Source organism: Anopheles aquasalis, chromosome X, assembly GCF_943734665.1.
Source record: "Anopheles aquasalis chromosome X, idAnoAquaMG_Q_19, whole genome shotgun sequence".
NCBI classification, from domain to species: Eukaryota; Metazoa; Arthropoda; class Insecta; order Diptera; family Culicidae; genus Anopheles; species Anopheles aquasalis.
This window is the reverse complement of record NC_064876.1, coordinates 2,637,062-2,652,849: the sequence shown is the minus strand read 5'-3', so window position 1 is coordinate 2,652,849 and position 15,788 is coordinate 2,637,062. Positions and strand designations below refer to the sequence as shown.

At 50.5% G+C, this 15,788-nt stretch overlaps 1 protein-coding gene across 4 annotated transcripts in view; it reads right to left on the bottom strand.

Annotated features, from left to right (window-relative positions):
* The window catches only part of LOC126571518 (uncharacterized), a 63,178-nt gene that overhangs the window by 10,068 nt on the left and 37,322 nt on the right, over positions 1-15,788 (bottom strand). Inside the window, exons 1-4 of one of the 4 annotated variants that reach the window (XM_050230116.1) lie at positions 15,399-15,492; positions 14,655-14,747; positions 3,948-4,241; positions 1,147-1,275 (exon numbers count right to left, since the gene is read on the bottom strand). In XM_050230116.1, the coding sequence (XP_050086073.1) occupies positions 1,147-1,275; positions 3,948-4,241; positions 14,655-14,747; positions 15,399-15,464 (582 nt within the window). In that variant the 5' untranslated portion in view covers positions 15,465-15,492. Of the gene's footprint in view, positions 1-1,146; positions 1,276-3,947; positions 4,242-4,427; positions 5,073-9,121; positions 9,782-14,654; positions 14,748-15,398; positions 15,493-15,788 lie in introns of those variants that run through there. The other 3 variants (XM_050230099.1, XM_050230090.1, XM_050230107.1) reach the window with 3 other exon arrangements.

Sequence of the window (15,788 nt, the reverse complement as noted above, 5' to 3'; positions counted from 1 at the left end):
TAAAAGATTCATTGCAGTCCTGGAAGTGCAAGCAATTCATGTGAAAGTCCCTGGCGATTCCAACAGAACGCTGTATCTTCTCTCAAAGCAACAGTGAGACATGGCGAGATTGGCGAGAAAATAACGTTCCACACTTGAGTTCCATGTCTCATTAGCTGTCAATATCTATGGCAGTAAAAAGCGCAGTACTTCTCCGCTTGCTTGCGCTTTTAAAGGGCAAGGTTAGATCTAAAAAATGACAACGTTTCGAACAGCTTACGCAAACGCTTCGCCAGGAATGAGCCAAAAAGGCCACAAAGCACCCTCTCAAGACTGTAATTCATTACGGTCTCAAGACCATAATTCTTCCAAAAAGTAACATACCGTAAAAAACTAAACTGATTCTGAAAGATTATGAAATTCCCAAAATTTTGTTGGTTTTACTCAAAAAAGTTCACACAAAAATGAAAAAGATATGGCGTTTTGTAACTGTGTTGCAGCACTTTGTTTTGTTGTGCCTCACCCTAACCACTCCTAAGCTAGGCTTAGACCGTTACTGTTAGATTGTCCGTTTTACCGTTTCGCTTTGCTGTGCGAGGGTGCAGCAGAATAGAGCAACATGCTTGGTCGGTGGTTCACCTTGGCGCGCCACAGCCAAGCCAACCGAGGCCAGCCACTTTACCGCTCCAACGTGTGGGGGGGTGGCTCCCTTCTTACCGCGATCGATGAAATCGAACCATGCATCGCGATCGCATCGTCGTCGTCGTCGTCATCGTCGGTATAATGTGGTGCCCCCCCCTCACCCAGAACCGATCGATCGAAGGTCAGAGAAGGCAGCCGCGTGGTGTTAGACGCCAACTCGCGATTGTAAAGGGGAGCCTCTTTCGAGCGGAGCCCGCAATTAGACTATGACCTTCGAGCAGAGTGCACTCTCTGTGATGGCCAACAAAAAAAACAAAAAAAAACAAAAAAGGCTGCCCTTGAACAGAGGTTCGTGAAAGCAGCGGCAAAGTGTGAGACACCTACACGGGTTCCAATTGCACCTTGACGAGACGTGCTGCTGCTGTTGCTGTTTGTCTTTCATTGTTGGCATCTACCAGGCATCGCTGGTCTGGTAGCCAAGCCGAGCGTCTAACTAACTACTGGCCTACTGGCCGATACACTTACCGGACAGTCCCGTATGTCGCCCATGTTGCCGGCATTCCGCAGCAGCTGGCCGAATGTGATGCTCTGCTGATGCTGCATCGACAGCGAGTTTTGTGACGTCAGCGCTGATGCGGACACGTAGTGGACCATCTAGACAGTGAAACAGCACACGCGCCAGAGAGAGAGAGAGAGAGAGAGAGTGGGAGAGAGCAAAAGAAAACCGGAATTATTATAAGACGATAAGCAGCATATCTCGTTCTCGTTGGCTGGAGTTCAGCGACCCCACCGCGGCCAGCTTATCTAAAGCGGAAGACCATCTACCCATCTCCTCAGTCCACCATAACCCGGGGCTGGGGGCTGGGTTCTGAGCTTGGAAATGACTTCATTTTCCCGGTTGTGTTTTCGCGCACGCGCGACTAATTTATGCGTAAGTGGGTGGGTGGCTGGGTGGGTGGTAGGAGTGTGGGAATTGTGTGGACACGGACAGTTGCCAGTGGCCGGGAAAAATGCAAAAAAGCGCGCGGGCGTTGCTGGTACACTTTTGTTTGTCTTGCTCCCGCGCGGAAGGGGGTGGTGGGTGGGTGCAAGGGTGGTTTGCTGAACTCTCGAGGGGTGCTCTATCTAGGGAACACTTCTCGCGAAGAAGAACCGCAGGGTGGAAAGAGCGGGGTGGACCAAGCGGGGTGTGAATCTGAGATGTTGGTTTTCTTTTATTATTTAATCTATTTCATCCTCCCAGAGCAGGGGGTGGCGCTACGGGGGGGTGTGCGAAGAGTAGTAGTTTAATGCTACGGCAACCGTGACCCTGAGGAGGGACACGGTGAACCAAGGTACATAAAAGAAAAACGTTACACAAAAAATCTGCAATAAAAAAAAAAAGCTGAGCCCCAAAGGAAGGAAAAGCGGGGGTGGGGCCTGATTTTCCCATGCTCCAGCCGGCCACCTCATTAGCCGGCTGGCTGAGTGCATGTGGTGCGGCCGAATCAGAGTCAGAGAGAGCAGTGGCGTCAATTAAACGCCCGGAATTCATTAGCACCGGAAGTGCGGCGGGAGGGACGAAAGGAAAAGGGTTTGCTGTTTTGGAAAATTCTGTACAAAACCCGTTAATTGCTCTCCCGTTGGCACCCCCGGAAGAGAGCACAGGACCTGCAGGATCGAGGAATCGCCAAACCCAAGGGAAGGGTGCACCGGTTAAGGGGATTGCAATTGTGCTGCCTCTCGCGCGGGTTAAATCGTATTCTGTCATCTGATCGGTTAAATCCGTGCCAAAGGGCCACCGGTGGGGGGAGGGGGGGGGGGGGGCTTATGACATGGTAACCAGCGTGGCGTGGCCACGAACCAAATGCCCAAACGAATTGGGCCATTTCCCTGCATTGTGCACAGTTGGCGACCCCAATCGAACCCCCCCCCCGGCTGCTGTCAACCCCCACATACGCGCGCACCACCACCCTTTTTATCTTTTTTTTTTCGCCTGCGATCGGGCCCAGCTGTTGGATGAAGGTAAAGAAAAAACCCCTCCCAATGGCCAATGGAGGCCACCAGGGGGGGGGGGGGGGGGGGGTGGAGGGAATGCCATTACGAATCAGCATACAAGCGCCACCAGCAACACGGCTTTACGGCTGCTGGGCGGTGTGTATGCGATCGAAACATGCGAGAAGATTGGATATGGTTTGAGGCTGGCTCCTATCTGCTGCAACGCGGTTACTAGGGGGCAAATAGGGTACGGCGAGGGGAAGGTTGCAACAATGTGAACGGTCTTACCAAGCCACACACCGCAGGTGGCGAATTTGCGTTATGGGCGGTGGGCTTCGTTAATTTATGGCCAAAAGCAGGCATATTTTGGGCGATTTTTTGTCAAGGAAGCATTCAACATTATTGTGTCAACTGAATCACATATTAAACTACAACTTTTCAAGAATGTTTGGTGCTATTTTGGGGAAGATTGATTAAAAACTTCATCCGTGGCATCAAATTTATGAAGGTGCGTCTGCGAAGAGGTACTTTTTACGGTGCCCATCGTAGCTGCGTGATGGGTGATCAGAAAAATACAAATCGATACTCGTTTGAAAGAATGTAAGATTATCTAGGTAGCCCCGTTCTAGTTTTTATTGATATTCTAATTTTTCGCTTTTTGGCACATTTTTAAAGTTGCAAACAGTGATGCCTTTTGCGATTTTGCCTAGAAACACGATTTTTGGCAATTTGTTTAGAAAAAAGTATCAGCAATTTTCATAAAATCTCAACGGGACTACCTGGTAAATAGTGTTCAGATTATGTGTTAAAAATCTCAAATCGATCGGCCCAGTAGTTTTTACGGTACTGGATGGGCACTCCGACTCAAAGTAGCGCGCTCCAAGGAGCCTTGTATGAAACGCAGATTTTCAAAAACCTGTATCTTTGTCAGTTACGCTTCGATTGATGCAAAAAATTTACACAACATTCTTGAAAGGATCAGCATTGAGGGAAAAATGCTAAACAAATATGTGACACAAAACAGAATTTAAATACCGAAGCCCCCATCCCTTCAGCGCCTTTTGCGGATTGTGATGAGTGAGTAGAGGAAGCCGGTTCCCGCATTGGGGAATTCCCGATTCCTTGACCTGCGCTGGCTGTGGCGAAGGAGACGACCAGACGCGACATAACTTGATCGTGAGCTCACGCACGGCCCCATTGCAGCAGCAGAGTAGAGAGGCTTCTCTTCAGGAGGCTGCTGCTGCTGTTGCTGCAGCGAGGTGAAAGTTGGTTGCCAGAGGAGCGCGCGGGCGCGCGCGCGAGAGACAGAGAGAGAGAGAGAGAGAGAGAACGGGAGTGCGGGAACGTACCTGGGTGAAGGGTAGCTTCTCGGAGTTGGCACCACACTCGCAGACACTCTGCTCGACGACGCGCATCGCGAACCGCTGGTGGGCGACACACTGTGGCGCCTCGCACAGGTCCCCATCGGTCGCGGACAGATGCTGGTGGACGCGGTGCAGCAGCAGCTCGAAGCATTCGGCCGCGTCACCGAGACACCCGAGCGGAAAGCGACGGCCGGCCAGCGGTCCACTGGCGAGCGCCCGTCGCAATGGTTCCGGGCACAGCGCTGGCTCCGAGCTGGTCTGTAGCTGCGAGAACAGCTCCTGTGAAAGAGACAGAGAGAGAGAGAGAGAGAGAGAGGCGAAAAACATTAACATCATCTGAACGGAGATCGGTGGTTCTAAGCGTTCTCGATCGCTTTCAAAAGAGATTTGAAGCGGTGGGGGGGAAGGGGTGGTTAATAAGGGGAAGAAGGTGACAACGGTGGCGGCCCAGGCGCAGCAACTCACAACGACTGCATCGATGCAGGAGAGATACTCGTAGCGCTGCTGATGGTGTTCGTTCTCCGCCTTCATACGGCTCAGCAGCAGCTCCTGCTGCTCGACGTACTGCTGCTGCTGCTGCTGCTGCTGCTGCTGATGTGCTGCCCAATTGTAGTGCATACCGGGCACCAGAAGAGCCACCTGACCCCCATTCAACGTATCACAGTGTAGCTGCTGTTGGGGGCCACCAGTGGTTCGATGGTTCTTGGGCAACGTGGCACTGGCGGGATTGTGCTGCTGCTGCTGCTGCTGCTGCTGCTGGTACTGCTGGAGCTGGTGGTGTTGGTGTTGCGCACTCCGGCTGTCGTTCCGGGGCACTCCGGCCGTCGTCGATGCTTCTCGCGGTGCGATCGCAGAAGCAGGAGATCCGGGAGCGCCCGCTGTGGGCGATGGTGAAGGTGAAGATGATGCTACTGCTGCTGCTGCTGTTCCAGCGCCAGCGCCAGCGCTACTCGGTGATCCCGCCGAAACCGACGTCGTCACCGTGGACGACGCAGCGGGATCTTTCCTTTTGTAGCGAAACTTGATCATTCTATGTGTGTGCGCGCGCGGGTGCGAGTGGTGGCTTGGCTGCAGCCGCCAAACGGGAAGAACGGGAAGAAACGGTGGAAACTTTTTGTTTGTAAAAGGGAAACGGATGTTTGGCGAAGGGAGCGACATTGGCTTGGGTTGGCCCCTCTTGTTCGGTTGCCCTTTCGGTCTTTAGGTATTCGGTTGAAGCACGTGCCACGTACGCGCCTCGCATTACACTATCAGTATTAGTGATATGCAGAACTGGTGTTTATTTAGGTTTTTTTTTTTTTAATTTAATTTTTGCATCTGGCATCAATGATAAATATTCCCAATCTGATCTGCAGACGCATCAATCATTGTTGGCGGCAGTTTTCCGGTGAAGCTTTCGAGCCATCGACGAAAAAAGCGACACGAAAAGTGGTTAAAAATACAGTCGGCGATAAAAAAAACAAGAATTATTCCACTTTAATTCTGTCAAAATTGCCTCCAATCCAATCGAAAAATATTCATACATTCATGTCCCACAACTTGCCAGGCAAACATTGAGCAACAATATTGAGCGCTGACGTGCGAAACGGCAAGCTTTCGCTCTCGCACCTCTACACATCCATACACTGAGCCTGCGTACTGCGTGAATCATAAAGCCCTTTACACGCATCCTCACGCGACTCGGCCGACAGAGGAAGTCTTCAAAATTCCAACCCAGCTGACCTCATCATCACCATCGTGATCGTCGTGCAAACATAATGTGCATCCAAACGATCTGCGAATAGCAATTAGAGCGGGGGGGGGGGGGGGAGGGGGGGACTTTGGTATTTAATTTCGCTTTGTGCCACCTATTTTTAACATTTTTCCCCTGAATGCTGATCCTTTCAAGAGTGTTGTGTAAAAGTTATGGATCAATCGAAGCAAAACTGACCAAGGTACAGATTTTTGAAAATCCGCGTTTCATACAAGGCTCCTTGGAGCTCGCTACTTTCAGTCGGAGTGCCCATCCAGTACCGTAAAAACTACTGGGCCGATCGATTTGAGATTTTTCACACATAATCTGAACACTATTTACCAGGTAGTCCCGTTGAGATTTTATGAAAACTGCTGATACTTTTTTCTAAACAAATTGCCAAAAATCGTATTTCTAGGCAAAATGACACAAAAAGCATCACTGTTTTCAACTTTAAAAATGTGCCAAAAAGCGAATGCATTGGAATATCAACAAAAACTTAACGGGGCTTCCTAGATAAACTTATAATCTTTCTAACGAATATCGATTTGTATTTTGCTGATGACCCATCACGCAGCTACGATGGGCACCAGCAAAAAGTATCTTTTCGAAGACACGGTTGCCTAAATTTGATGCCACGAATTAATTTTCCAATGAATGTTGCTCAAAACAATATCAAATACTCCTCAAAAGTTGTAGATTAGTATGCCATTCAGTTGAAAAATTAAAGTCGAATGGTTACGTCACAAAAAATCGCCAAAAACGGGCCTTTTTTGGCCCGAAAATACCAAACGTTCGCGCGCCACGCCGCACCCAGCATTCAAGTCTTTCGATCGCGCGCGCGCGCGCGCGCACGCACGCATCTCCCATCTCGATAACCACAATTTGCGGATGATGCTAATGATGACGGCGATGAGAGAACGGATTATGGCGACGGGCGAGCTCTTAATTTGTCGCACGGCGTTGATTAGCCGGGCGCATCTTCTTTGAGCGCCCCTCTTTCTCTTCATTCCTTCTTCTTCTTCTTCTTCTTCTTCTTCTTCTTCTTAGCACCCCGTACCACGCTCGCTCACAACACTTATCATGCCAGCCTTATTCGAGCGATTGAGCGATCAAAAGCTCACGCACCGAGCAGGCCAGGCCAGGCCCGGCCTCTTTCTGAGCTGATGGGGAGTGCTTCTCATTTCATCCCGGCCCGGCGGCGAATGTCACCATATTTTATCTTTTTATGATAGAGCGCGAACGAACGACATCGTAAGCGGCTGCCGTGCTGCTTTTGATTTTAAATCCCCTTCACCTCTTCCTCTTTCTCCTCCTCATCAGACCCCTCTTCCAGTGGTTTGTGTTTTTTTTTAGTGACATAAAATGTGGAACGAAATTGATCTCGATTTAAAACTCTTCTCGCTCGCTCGCTCGTTGGGTGAAGCGTCGCTGATGCTGATGGCTATTATCAAGCGGCCAATGCACTCGCTGAAATGTTCAGAAAGAGTGAGAGAGTACGTGAAACAGAGAGAGAGAGAGAAAAAAAACGGGGTGAGGGAATGTGAGGCTGGACAGCTTTTGACTCCAAACCAGTCGCGGTCACCGCGGTCGGTTGGTGGCACCCTTTTTGGTGTGCGCGGCTCGCTCGCTCGCTCGCTCGCTGCTACTACGGCCTAGCTGCTGTTCAAACAGACCTCTCCATCCCTCCCTCCCACCAAGTTGCTCAACTTGCTGATGCATCGTCGTCGGCGTCGGTTTGCGCCGGTTGGTGTGGCCGCCCTGCCGCAACATCCAACAGACCAACCGTTTGTTCGCCGGAGCAGGAGCTTAGTCTTTCCCATCAAACACACACACACACACACTGGGGCGCCTCGGGTGACTCTTTATGTTGACGTCGCATAAAATGTGTGTAAATAGCGCGCGCTGCCTCCTGGGCGACGACGCGAGCAGTGCGTTTCGCGCACCTCAGCACAAAAATGTCGCTCGCTGTGCAGCCGGTGCGCTTAGGTGGTGGCCACCGTAGCGATCAAATTTGTTGCCGCTGCTGGCTCGCAAATGTCTGTTGCATGCTTATTTCAGGTGCTAGAAGCATATCAGCAACGGCAAAAAAAAAACCGAAAGCAAGGCGATCACCGGTGGGGGGGTGTTCTAAAGCGCCCAATTTTATTGATCAATCCACGCAACTTGCATGCACTGACGTAAATATATTTAGGTGTGTGGGCGGCCCCACACACCCTTAATTTTATTCATCAATGTTTTTTTTATGCAGAAATGGCGTTTAAGGGGGGACTTTGTTATGTTATTTTTTTTGCGACACATGCTTTTAACATTTTTCCCTGAATGCTGATCCTTTTATGAATATTATGTAAACATTTTGGATCAATCGATGCAAAACTGAGCATGTTATAGAATTTTTGAAAATCCGCTTGTCATACAGTCGGTGCCCATCCAGTACCGTAAAAACTACTGGACCGATCGATTTGAAATTTTAAACACATAATCTGTACACTTTTCGCCAGGTAGTCCCGTTGAGATTTCATGAAAATTGTTGATACTTTTTTTTAAACAAATCGCCAAATATCGTGTGTTAAGGTAAAGTGACAAAAAGCCTCACTTTTCTCAACTTTGAAAATCTGCCAAAAATCGACATACACGAATATCAACAAAAACTTGGCGAGGCTACCTAGATAAACTTCTAATCTTTCAAACGAGTATCGATATGTACATTTAAGATGACCCGTCATGTCGCTACGATGGGCACCGGGAAAAAGTACCTTTCGCGACGACACGCCCAACCAAAATTAGATGCCACGGATTTATTTTTCAATGAATGTGGCTCAAAACAATACCAAATATTCTTCAAAAGTTGCAGTTTAATATGCCATTTACTGAAAAAAATTAAGTTGAATGGTTCCTTGACAGTAAATCGTCAAAAACGGGCCTTTTTTTGGGCCCGAAAATACCAAAGTACTTCAACGTGCATGCACACATGTTGGTCAATAAAATGGATACCGAAATTCATTATCCCAATGTGCAAGCCTGCCCCCCCCCCCCCCCCTCCTCCCCATAGTTTTCTTGATTGAAGTCACGATGGCGTGGCGCCAAAGCGAAGGGGGTTGATTGTTTGGTGGCTGTGGCGGCGGCTTACGAGACAGAGTTGTCCTTGCGCGCGCGGGAGTTGAGTGGAGGCGTTGACACTCTGCGAATCAGGTGTTGCAGCGGGGCAGTGGGTGCCCCTTTCTGTTACCCTTTTTGCCCGGTGATCCCCATCGGTGAAGCACTTCCCCCTGTGGCTTTTTGGCACCATCACAACGGGGCTGGGCTGGGTGGACAATCCGTTCGGTGGCTACCCGAGTGACCAGGGCAACGCGAATAAGGGTGACAACCGCCATGCCATCATCATCATCGTCGCCGCCGTCACTGTACTGTGCTGTGCTGTACTCACTGTAAATAGTCGATCGACGTCGATCGTCCTCACTTCGAACGCTACTAGGAGACATTCACTCGGTCGGTGGCACAAAACAGCTGGCGACACGTAAAAAAACACTCACGGGACACTTCTCGATCGCTTGATCGCTCGCGCTGGAGAGATCGATTTTAATTGTTTTGCGATGCGCGCTGCGGGGCTCGAAGCTTTAGCGCGAGAGAGAGAGAGAGAGAGAGAGAGAGAGAGAGGCCACCCTTCACTCCACTTTCCACGTCTCTCGCAATTGGGCTCGAGAGTTGCCGAGTTTAAAGAGCCGAACAGCGCACGGTGCCAGCAGACCTTTATACTGCGCTACTGCTGTTGATATTGGGGGTTTGAACTTTTCCTGGTCCTGGAACTTTTGCTTTTCCTTTGGCGCTGCCCTTCACCCTCGTTCACACACACTGCTGCTGCTGCTGCTGCTGCTCGTTGAGAGAGGACACTTGACACTAGAGAGGACACCTTCCGGGCGGGGGTAGAAAGCTCTGCCTTTGAAATACACTCACGCAGAGAGCGTGAGAGAGAGAGAGAGAGAGCGCGAGAGATAGGGAGTGTGTGAGAGAGAGAGAGCCTTTCTCGCACAAAGCGCACGCACGCGCGTCTCCCGTACACACCGCGCACACACCACGCGTGACTAGCTCGGGCAAGCGCGCAACCAGAAGTGAGAGCTGCTTGGCCCGAACCTAACCTACGCTCGATGAACCTGCACTCCCTCTCGCTCTCTCTCTTTCTCTCTCTCTTTCTCTCTCTCTCTCTCTTCAGGTCGCCAGCTAGCCAGCTAGCCAGCCAGCGCCATCTTGTTGGCCGAGGATCGCAGTTTTTGGTACATAGCCAAGAGCCTGCCTGTACATAACCGTTTCGATCGTTCGTTCGTTCGTTCGATCGACTTGCTATAATTTCCCCTTTCAAACGGGTTAAGGGGATGAGGGGTTGGAGGCAACCCCACTGCTCCTTCTCCTCCTTCTTCTCCTTCTACCAAGCTTCATCTCTGTTCGGTTCTGCGCGCCAACAACGCAACGAACTACGAACAAAACTCGTTTCTCGCGGCGGCTGTTCGGCCCGGAGATCGCGGAGAAGGGTGCGGAGTGGTGCTTGGGACTTCTTCGTCTTCGTCGTCGCGTCGCTGCCCCCCCCCCCCCCCCTTAAGATTTAGCTTAAGCCACCCCTTCCCTCCCTTCTACTACCACTCCACTGTGTCACCCCCACCCTTTCCGGGCACGATCACCGATCGAGCGGGGTGGATGCTGCTTGGCTGGCAAAGTTCACAGAGGAGGCGGTGGGCGCGGGCGCGGACGCGGACGCACCGCCAAAGCCTCCCCCCCCGTCATCGTCGATTCCATTTCATGATTTTTCACCCCCCTTACACCCCCGCTCCCCCGTTGGTCACGTTGTTGGGGATGCTGGTGTGATCGAGTGACCGCGCTAAGCGCGAGAGAGAGAGAGAGAGACGCATAAGTTTTGTTGAGGGGGGGGGGGGGGCGGTGGGAGAGGGGGTGGCACCCTTCCCTTTAGCACCCTCATGCTCGTGCTCACCTTTTGCTGATCGTGCATTAGCAACCCCCCCCGTCACATTTCATCCCCCCGTTTCAGACAGCTCCCCTGCTACCCCCTCTCCCCACCGGGCTCACTTAAAGCGCTGAAGATCGCGTGGGGCCGAGTTCCTCTCCTTCGCCGGTGGCGTCGATTCTCCGTTTCACCCCCCCCCCCCCCCCCCCTACCCCTCTACCCCTCAAGCTCCATCAACCACCACCCCCCAACCCCCTCGGGGTGCCAGCAGGCTTACGGGGATTTCTTATGCTGCTGCGTCTCTCCCCCTCTCCCCTTCCCATTCCTCGCGTCCCATCGCGTCCCCTTACCCCTCCCTACTCCCTCCCTCATGCGCTCTTTGTGACGCTCGTCCGCGCGCTTCTCGTGCCGTGTTCTGCGTGTTTCTTCTGCATCGCCCTTTTATTTTCATTCTTCTTCTATCGTTTCGTTGTACATATACCCTTCCCTTCCCTTTTAGCTCCGTTTCTTTTTCTTTTCTTTTCTTTCTTCTCCAGCTCAAGACTGTGCAGTGCCTTGGACGTGTATGCGTGTGTGGCGATATTGTTGGCTTTTTCCCATTTTTTTTCTTCTTTTACTTCTTCTGGGCACCTTTCCCCTCCCCCATCCCTCCGTGTCCTCGGGTACGGCTCCTTCTCGTATGACGCTGACTCCGCTGCTGCTGCTGCTGCTTTGTACGTCTTGCACGTTTCTTTTGAGCCCTTCGGACCCCATTCGGTGTCCCTACGCTGCTAGCGACCTGCTTCACCTTTTTTCTTCTTCTTCTTCTTCTTCTTCTTCTTCTTCTTGACTACCTGTCCAGCGCGGGTTCGACTAGGAGCTTCGAGTTCTCGGGCAGAGAAGGAGTGTAGGAATTTAAAAATGAAAAAAAAAAAACAATCAACCATCAGCATCATGAAGCCACCACGGTGGTGTGCTGCTGCTGCTCGATGGTTTGGAGAAGCCGAGAAGCCGAGAGAAGGAGCGTGTGTTGTGTATGTTGCAATGTGTGCGCTCGCTCGGTGGTGGTCGTTGAGCCACCGACGCGGTGTACGTGACATTCTCGGGCTCGTAGACGTTGGCTGGTCGCTGGTTGCTTGCTGGATGACGCAGACATCATCGACGATGATGATGATGATGGCGGCGATGACGATAAAAGCCCACAAGCCCACAAAGAAGGAATCGGTTTCCCTTCCAGAGTATATAAGCGACGTGAGAGAGATCTGCGCCCGTGTTGTGTTTGTGTCGATGTGTGATGTGATCGTTGTGCGAACGTGTACGTGTACGTGTTCGCGTTTTGCATTAGCCCAACCCCACCCTAATCCCCTGCCTCATTCCACCAACGTCGAGCCGTGTAGTGATCGAGAATGGGCGGAAATGCAAGGGTGCATCCTTTAAGCTCCGTGTGCTGGCATCCACTAATTGCACCGTGGCGTCCTTTGCTCAATACATGTGCATTTGTAGCACTCGGGATCGGTATGGATCCTGTATTGGATCAAGAGAGAAGGGGCTTGACGCCACATCCTGACGCGAGACAGAGAGAGAGAGAGAGAGAGAGAAAGGAGCAGGGCAGACGAAGAAGAAGACGACGAAAATAACAACACATGCAGTGATTTCGGTGGACTTTTCGCATCCCAAGCACCAGCGGATCAGCAGGGTGGAGGAGTTGGTTCGTCGCTTGTCGCAGCGTACAAATCGCACTCTTGGTAGCCCTCACTCCACCTTTTCGTGGCACGTCTGGTGTGTGGTGGCTATCGTAGCGTGTCAAGGATGCAGATGGTGATGGACTGAAGATGAGCCTGGCTGGCTGGCTGGCTCGCTGGCTCGCTGGCTCGCTGGCTAGCTTATTGCATCGAAGGCCACCATCATCATATAGCCATGAGATACGGTATTAAACCCAGAGTGACAGGTAAACACAGCAGCAAATTGCAGCAGAGAGACAGAGAGAGAAGGAGAGACAGAGAGAATGTTAACTCGAAGCAATAAAATGGTTCTGACTGTCTGTTGCACTCATTACAGTGTTTCAATTATCCGTTCCAGTCTACAGGCGCGTTTGCGGCAGACAGACAGACAATAGATAGCTCTCTTAAACTTCATTGCGGGCCTCTCGGGCAGCAGGTTCCGCTACCTGCTTGCTGGCAGGACTTCTAGCAAAGCAGGATAGTCAGCCAGTGGCAGAGGAATTTCATCGCGCACCCATTAAAGGAGGGGGAGCTTCGGGTACTTTGTTTAGTGACACATATTTTTAAACATTTTTCCCTGAATGCTGATCCTTTCAAGAGTATTGTGTAAAAGTTATGGATCAATCGAAGCAAAACGGACCGAGTTACAGAGTTTTGAAAATCCGCGCTTCATACTTTGAAGCACGTTTCCCGAAAACCAACGTTTTCAAAGTCGGTGCCTATCCAGTACCGTAAAAACTACTGGGCCGATCGATTTGAAATTTTTAACACAAAATCTGTACACTCTTTGGCAGGTAGCGTCGTCGAGATTTTATGAAAATTGTTGATACTTTTTTTTAAACAAATCGCCAAAAATCATGTCATGCAAAAGGACAAAAAGCCTCACTTTGCTCATCTTAAAAAATCTGCCATCAATCGAAAAATACGAAATTCAACAAAAACTTGACGGGAATACCTGAACAAACTTATTATCTTTCAAACGAGTATCGATTTGCGTAGTTCTAATGACCCATCACGCAGCTACGATGGGCACCGGAAAAAAGTATCTTTTCGCAGACGCACCTTCACAAATTTGATGCCATGGATAAAGTTTGCGATAAATCTTCTTAAAAATCGTACTAAATATTCTTCAAAAGTTGTAGTTTAAGATGCCATTCACTTGAAAGAATCAAGTAGAATGGTTAGGTCACAAAAAATCGTCAAAAATGATCCTTGTTTTTCGCCAGAAATTACCCAAGCCACCCCCGCTTAAGCTTTAACCACCGAACCGGATAGCTAGGGCCAAGTGGTGAAATTCCAAAGGTTCTGATAGGAACAGGTTTTTTTTTTGTTGTTGATGTTGTGGATGTGTCCGACGAAAAAGGAAGCAACAATATTAGAAATGTGCAGCTTCAAACCACATACCATCGAGCGTTTGACACAACTATGCACTGCGATTGCGTGTACCTGTCGTGATTGTGCCGGACCAGTACTCCAGTCCAGGGTGCCGCCGCACACTTAATATTCTATCTATCTGAAGGGAATTGATTTGCGGCTGTCGGATAATTCAGCACAACAAGTGTTTCATTTTTGAAAACGAAACGTCGTCCTTGTAATCGATGCGATGCATTGTTTGCCAACAACCTCTCTGTTCCTCAAATTACAACCAAATGCAACCTGTAACGTTGCAGTTTAATGCGCCATTCATTTAGCAACAAAACTGTACAAGGATTCGCGGTATAAAAGAAAAGGATTCGACACGCGTACGCCTTCAAACTTCACTCGAACTCAACCCTTTCGGTGAGTTTGAAAGGCAAACGCGCCTAGCGGTATGCAATTTGTGCGATTCCATTGCAGCATCTCAGGCGCAACAGTGTTGGCCGTCGACGCGTTGCTACGAAAGGGGTGAAAATGGGGTGGGGCGGAGTGGAAATTGGGCATTTTCACCCACTCACAGCGCTTTGTATCTTGCGTAATGTGGGTTAGCGGGTATTGGGCGAACGAATTGCAATGGCCTTTCCATCCATCAACAGCGCACCTGTGCACCACTTTTCCCCTTTTTTTCCTCTCTGTACCGGTGTTCCAAGAGTGCCGACGTCGTTTCAACCTTCTCCCCATCGAATGTCGCTTTCTCACACGCCTGCTGCTGCTTCCGGAAGTTCCGGAGCCGATGAAGATGAAACTGCTGCTGAGAGTGATTGGCTTGTTTGCTTGCTTGCCGCCACCGCTACCGATCACACACCTTTGTTTTGTTTTTTGTTTTCAAGGGTTAGGCATTCAAGGGGAAGGGAACTGGGTCGCTGGGAGTCTAGACGGTGCCTACTTACCTTGAGGGCGCAGAAGATGCAGTCCTGCCCGCCACAGTCGTGGCTCTGCAGTTGCCGGAACGAGCGCCGGAACGCATCCAGATGCCAGAGCACCTGCATTCGCCACGAAGCGGGGTGGGTTGTTGATTGAAAGGAGTTTTGTTTTGGTTGATTGGTTGGTTGATTGGTTCGTTGATCCCGACAGGTGAACGACGGCAAAGGTTACGCAGCGAAATGGACATGGAATGAGAAACAAGAAAGAAAGAAAACGCACATTCGTTAGTATCCGGTGAACGGTTGGAAAGAAATCGAACGTGATTCATCGGCAACACTCTTTTCCAGGACTCTCGAGGACTCCCGTGCTCGCTCGTGCTCTCTGCACTACAAAAATCTTCTTTTAACCCTTCCCTGCGCAGCCCCCGCAAAACAAAAAAAAACAACCGCCCCCGCCCCCAATACGATTCCGCGCTCGCCGCGCTACTTTGGTTTTTTGTTTGCGTGAGATTCGCGCCACCATATGCCGCACAGTCGGGGAGAGGGAGTGAAGGGGCCGCACGACACAACGCCGCTTCCGGTTCGAGGTTTCGAGCGCATATGCTCCAGTTTTGTTTTTTTTTTATAGTGCGCGATCGCTAGTGCAGTGTCATGGTGCACCTTTTTCCCGCTCGCGCGTTCGTACTTTCGTTCCCACATCAGCAATAATGCCATCTTCATCTTCTTCATTCCCTTCCCCATTCCGTCCCCCTTTTAAGTCCCCTGGTTTACCTTGCACGTTTGAAAGAACGCTCCGATGGGATTGTGCACTGCTTGCGGCGGTTCGTGCAGCAGCATCGTGGTGGTGCTAGTGCTAGTGTTGCTGCTGCTGCTGCTGCTACCGTCCGCAAGCTCCGTTCGCACACTGGTACGCTCTAGCTGGCGGTGAGCATACATGACGCCGCTGCTGTTGCTATTTGATGTGCGCGCGATTCGAGTTCGAGAGCGAACACGATCAAAATCACGAAACTTTCTGCATGTTTTTTTCCGCTTCTTCTTTTCAAAACAGACGCGCGGACTTGGTTGATTGTTTTGCTGATGATGGACGACACGATTGTGGCACGGTTTGCTTGTTAAATAATTCCGTCTCAACTAAAAGCAAACTGCGTTACCGTTGCGATG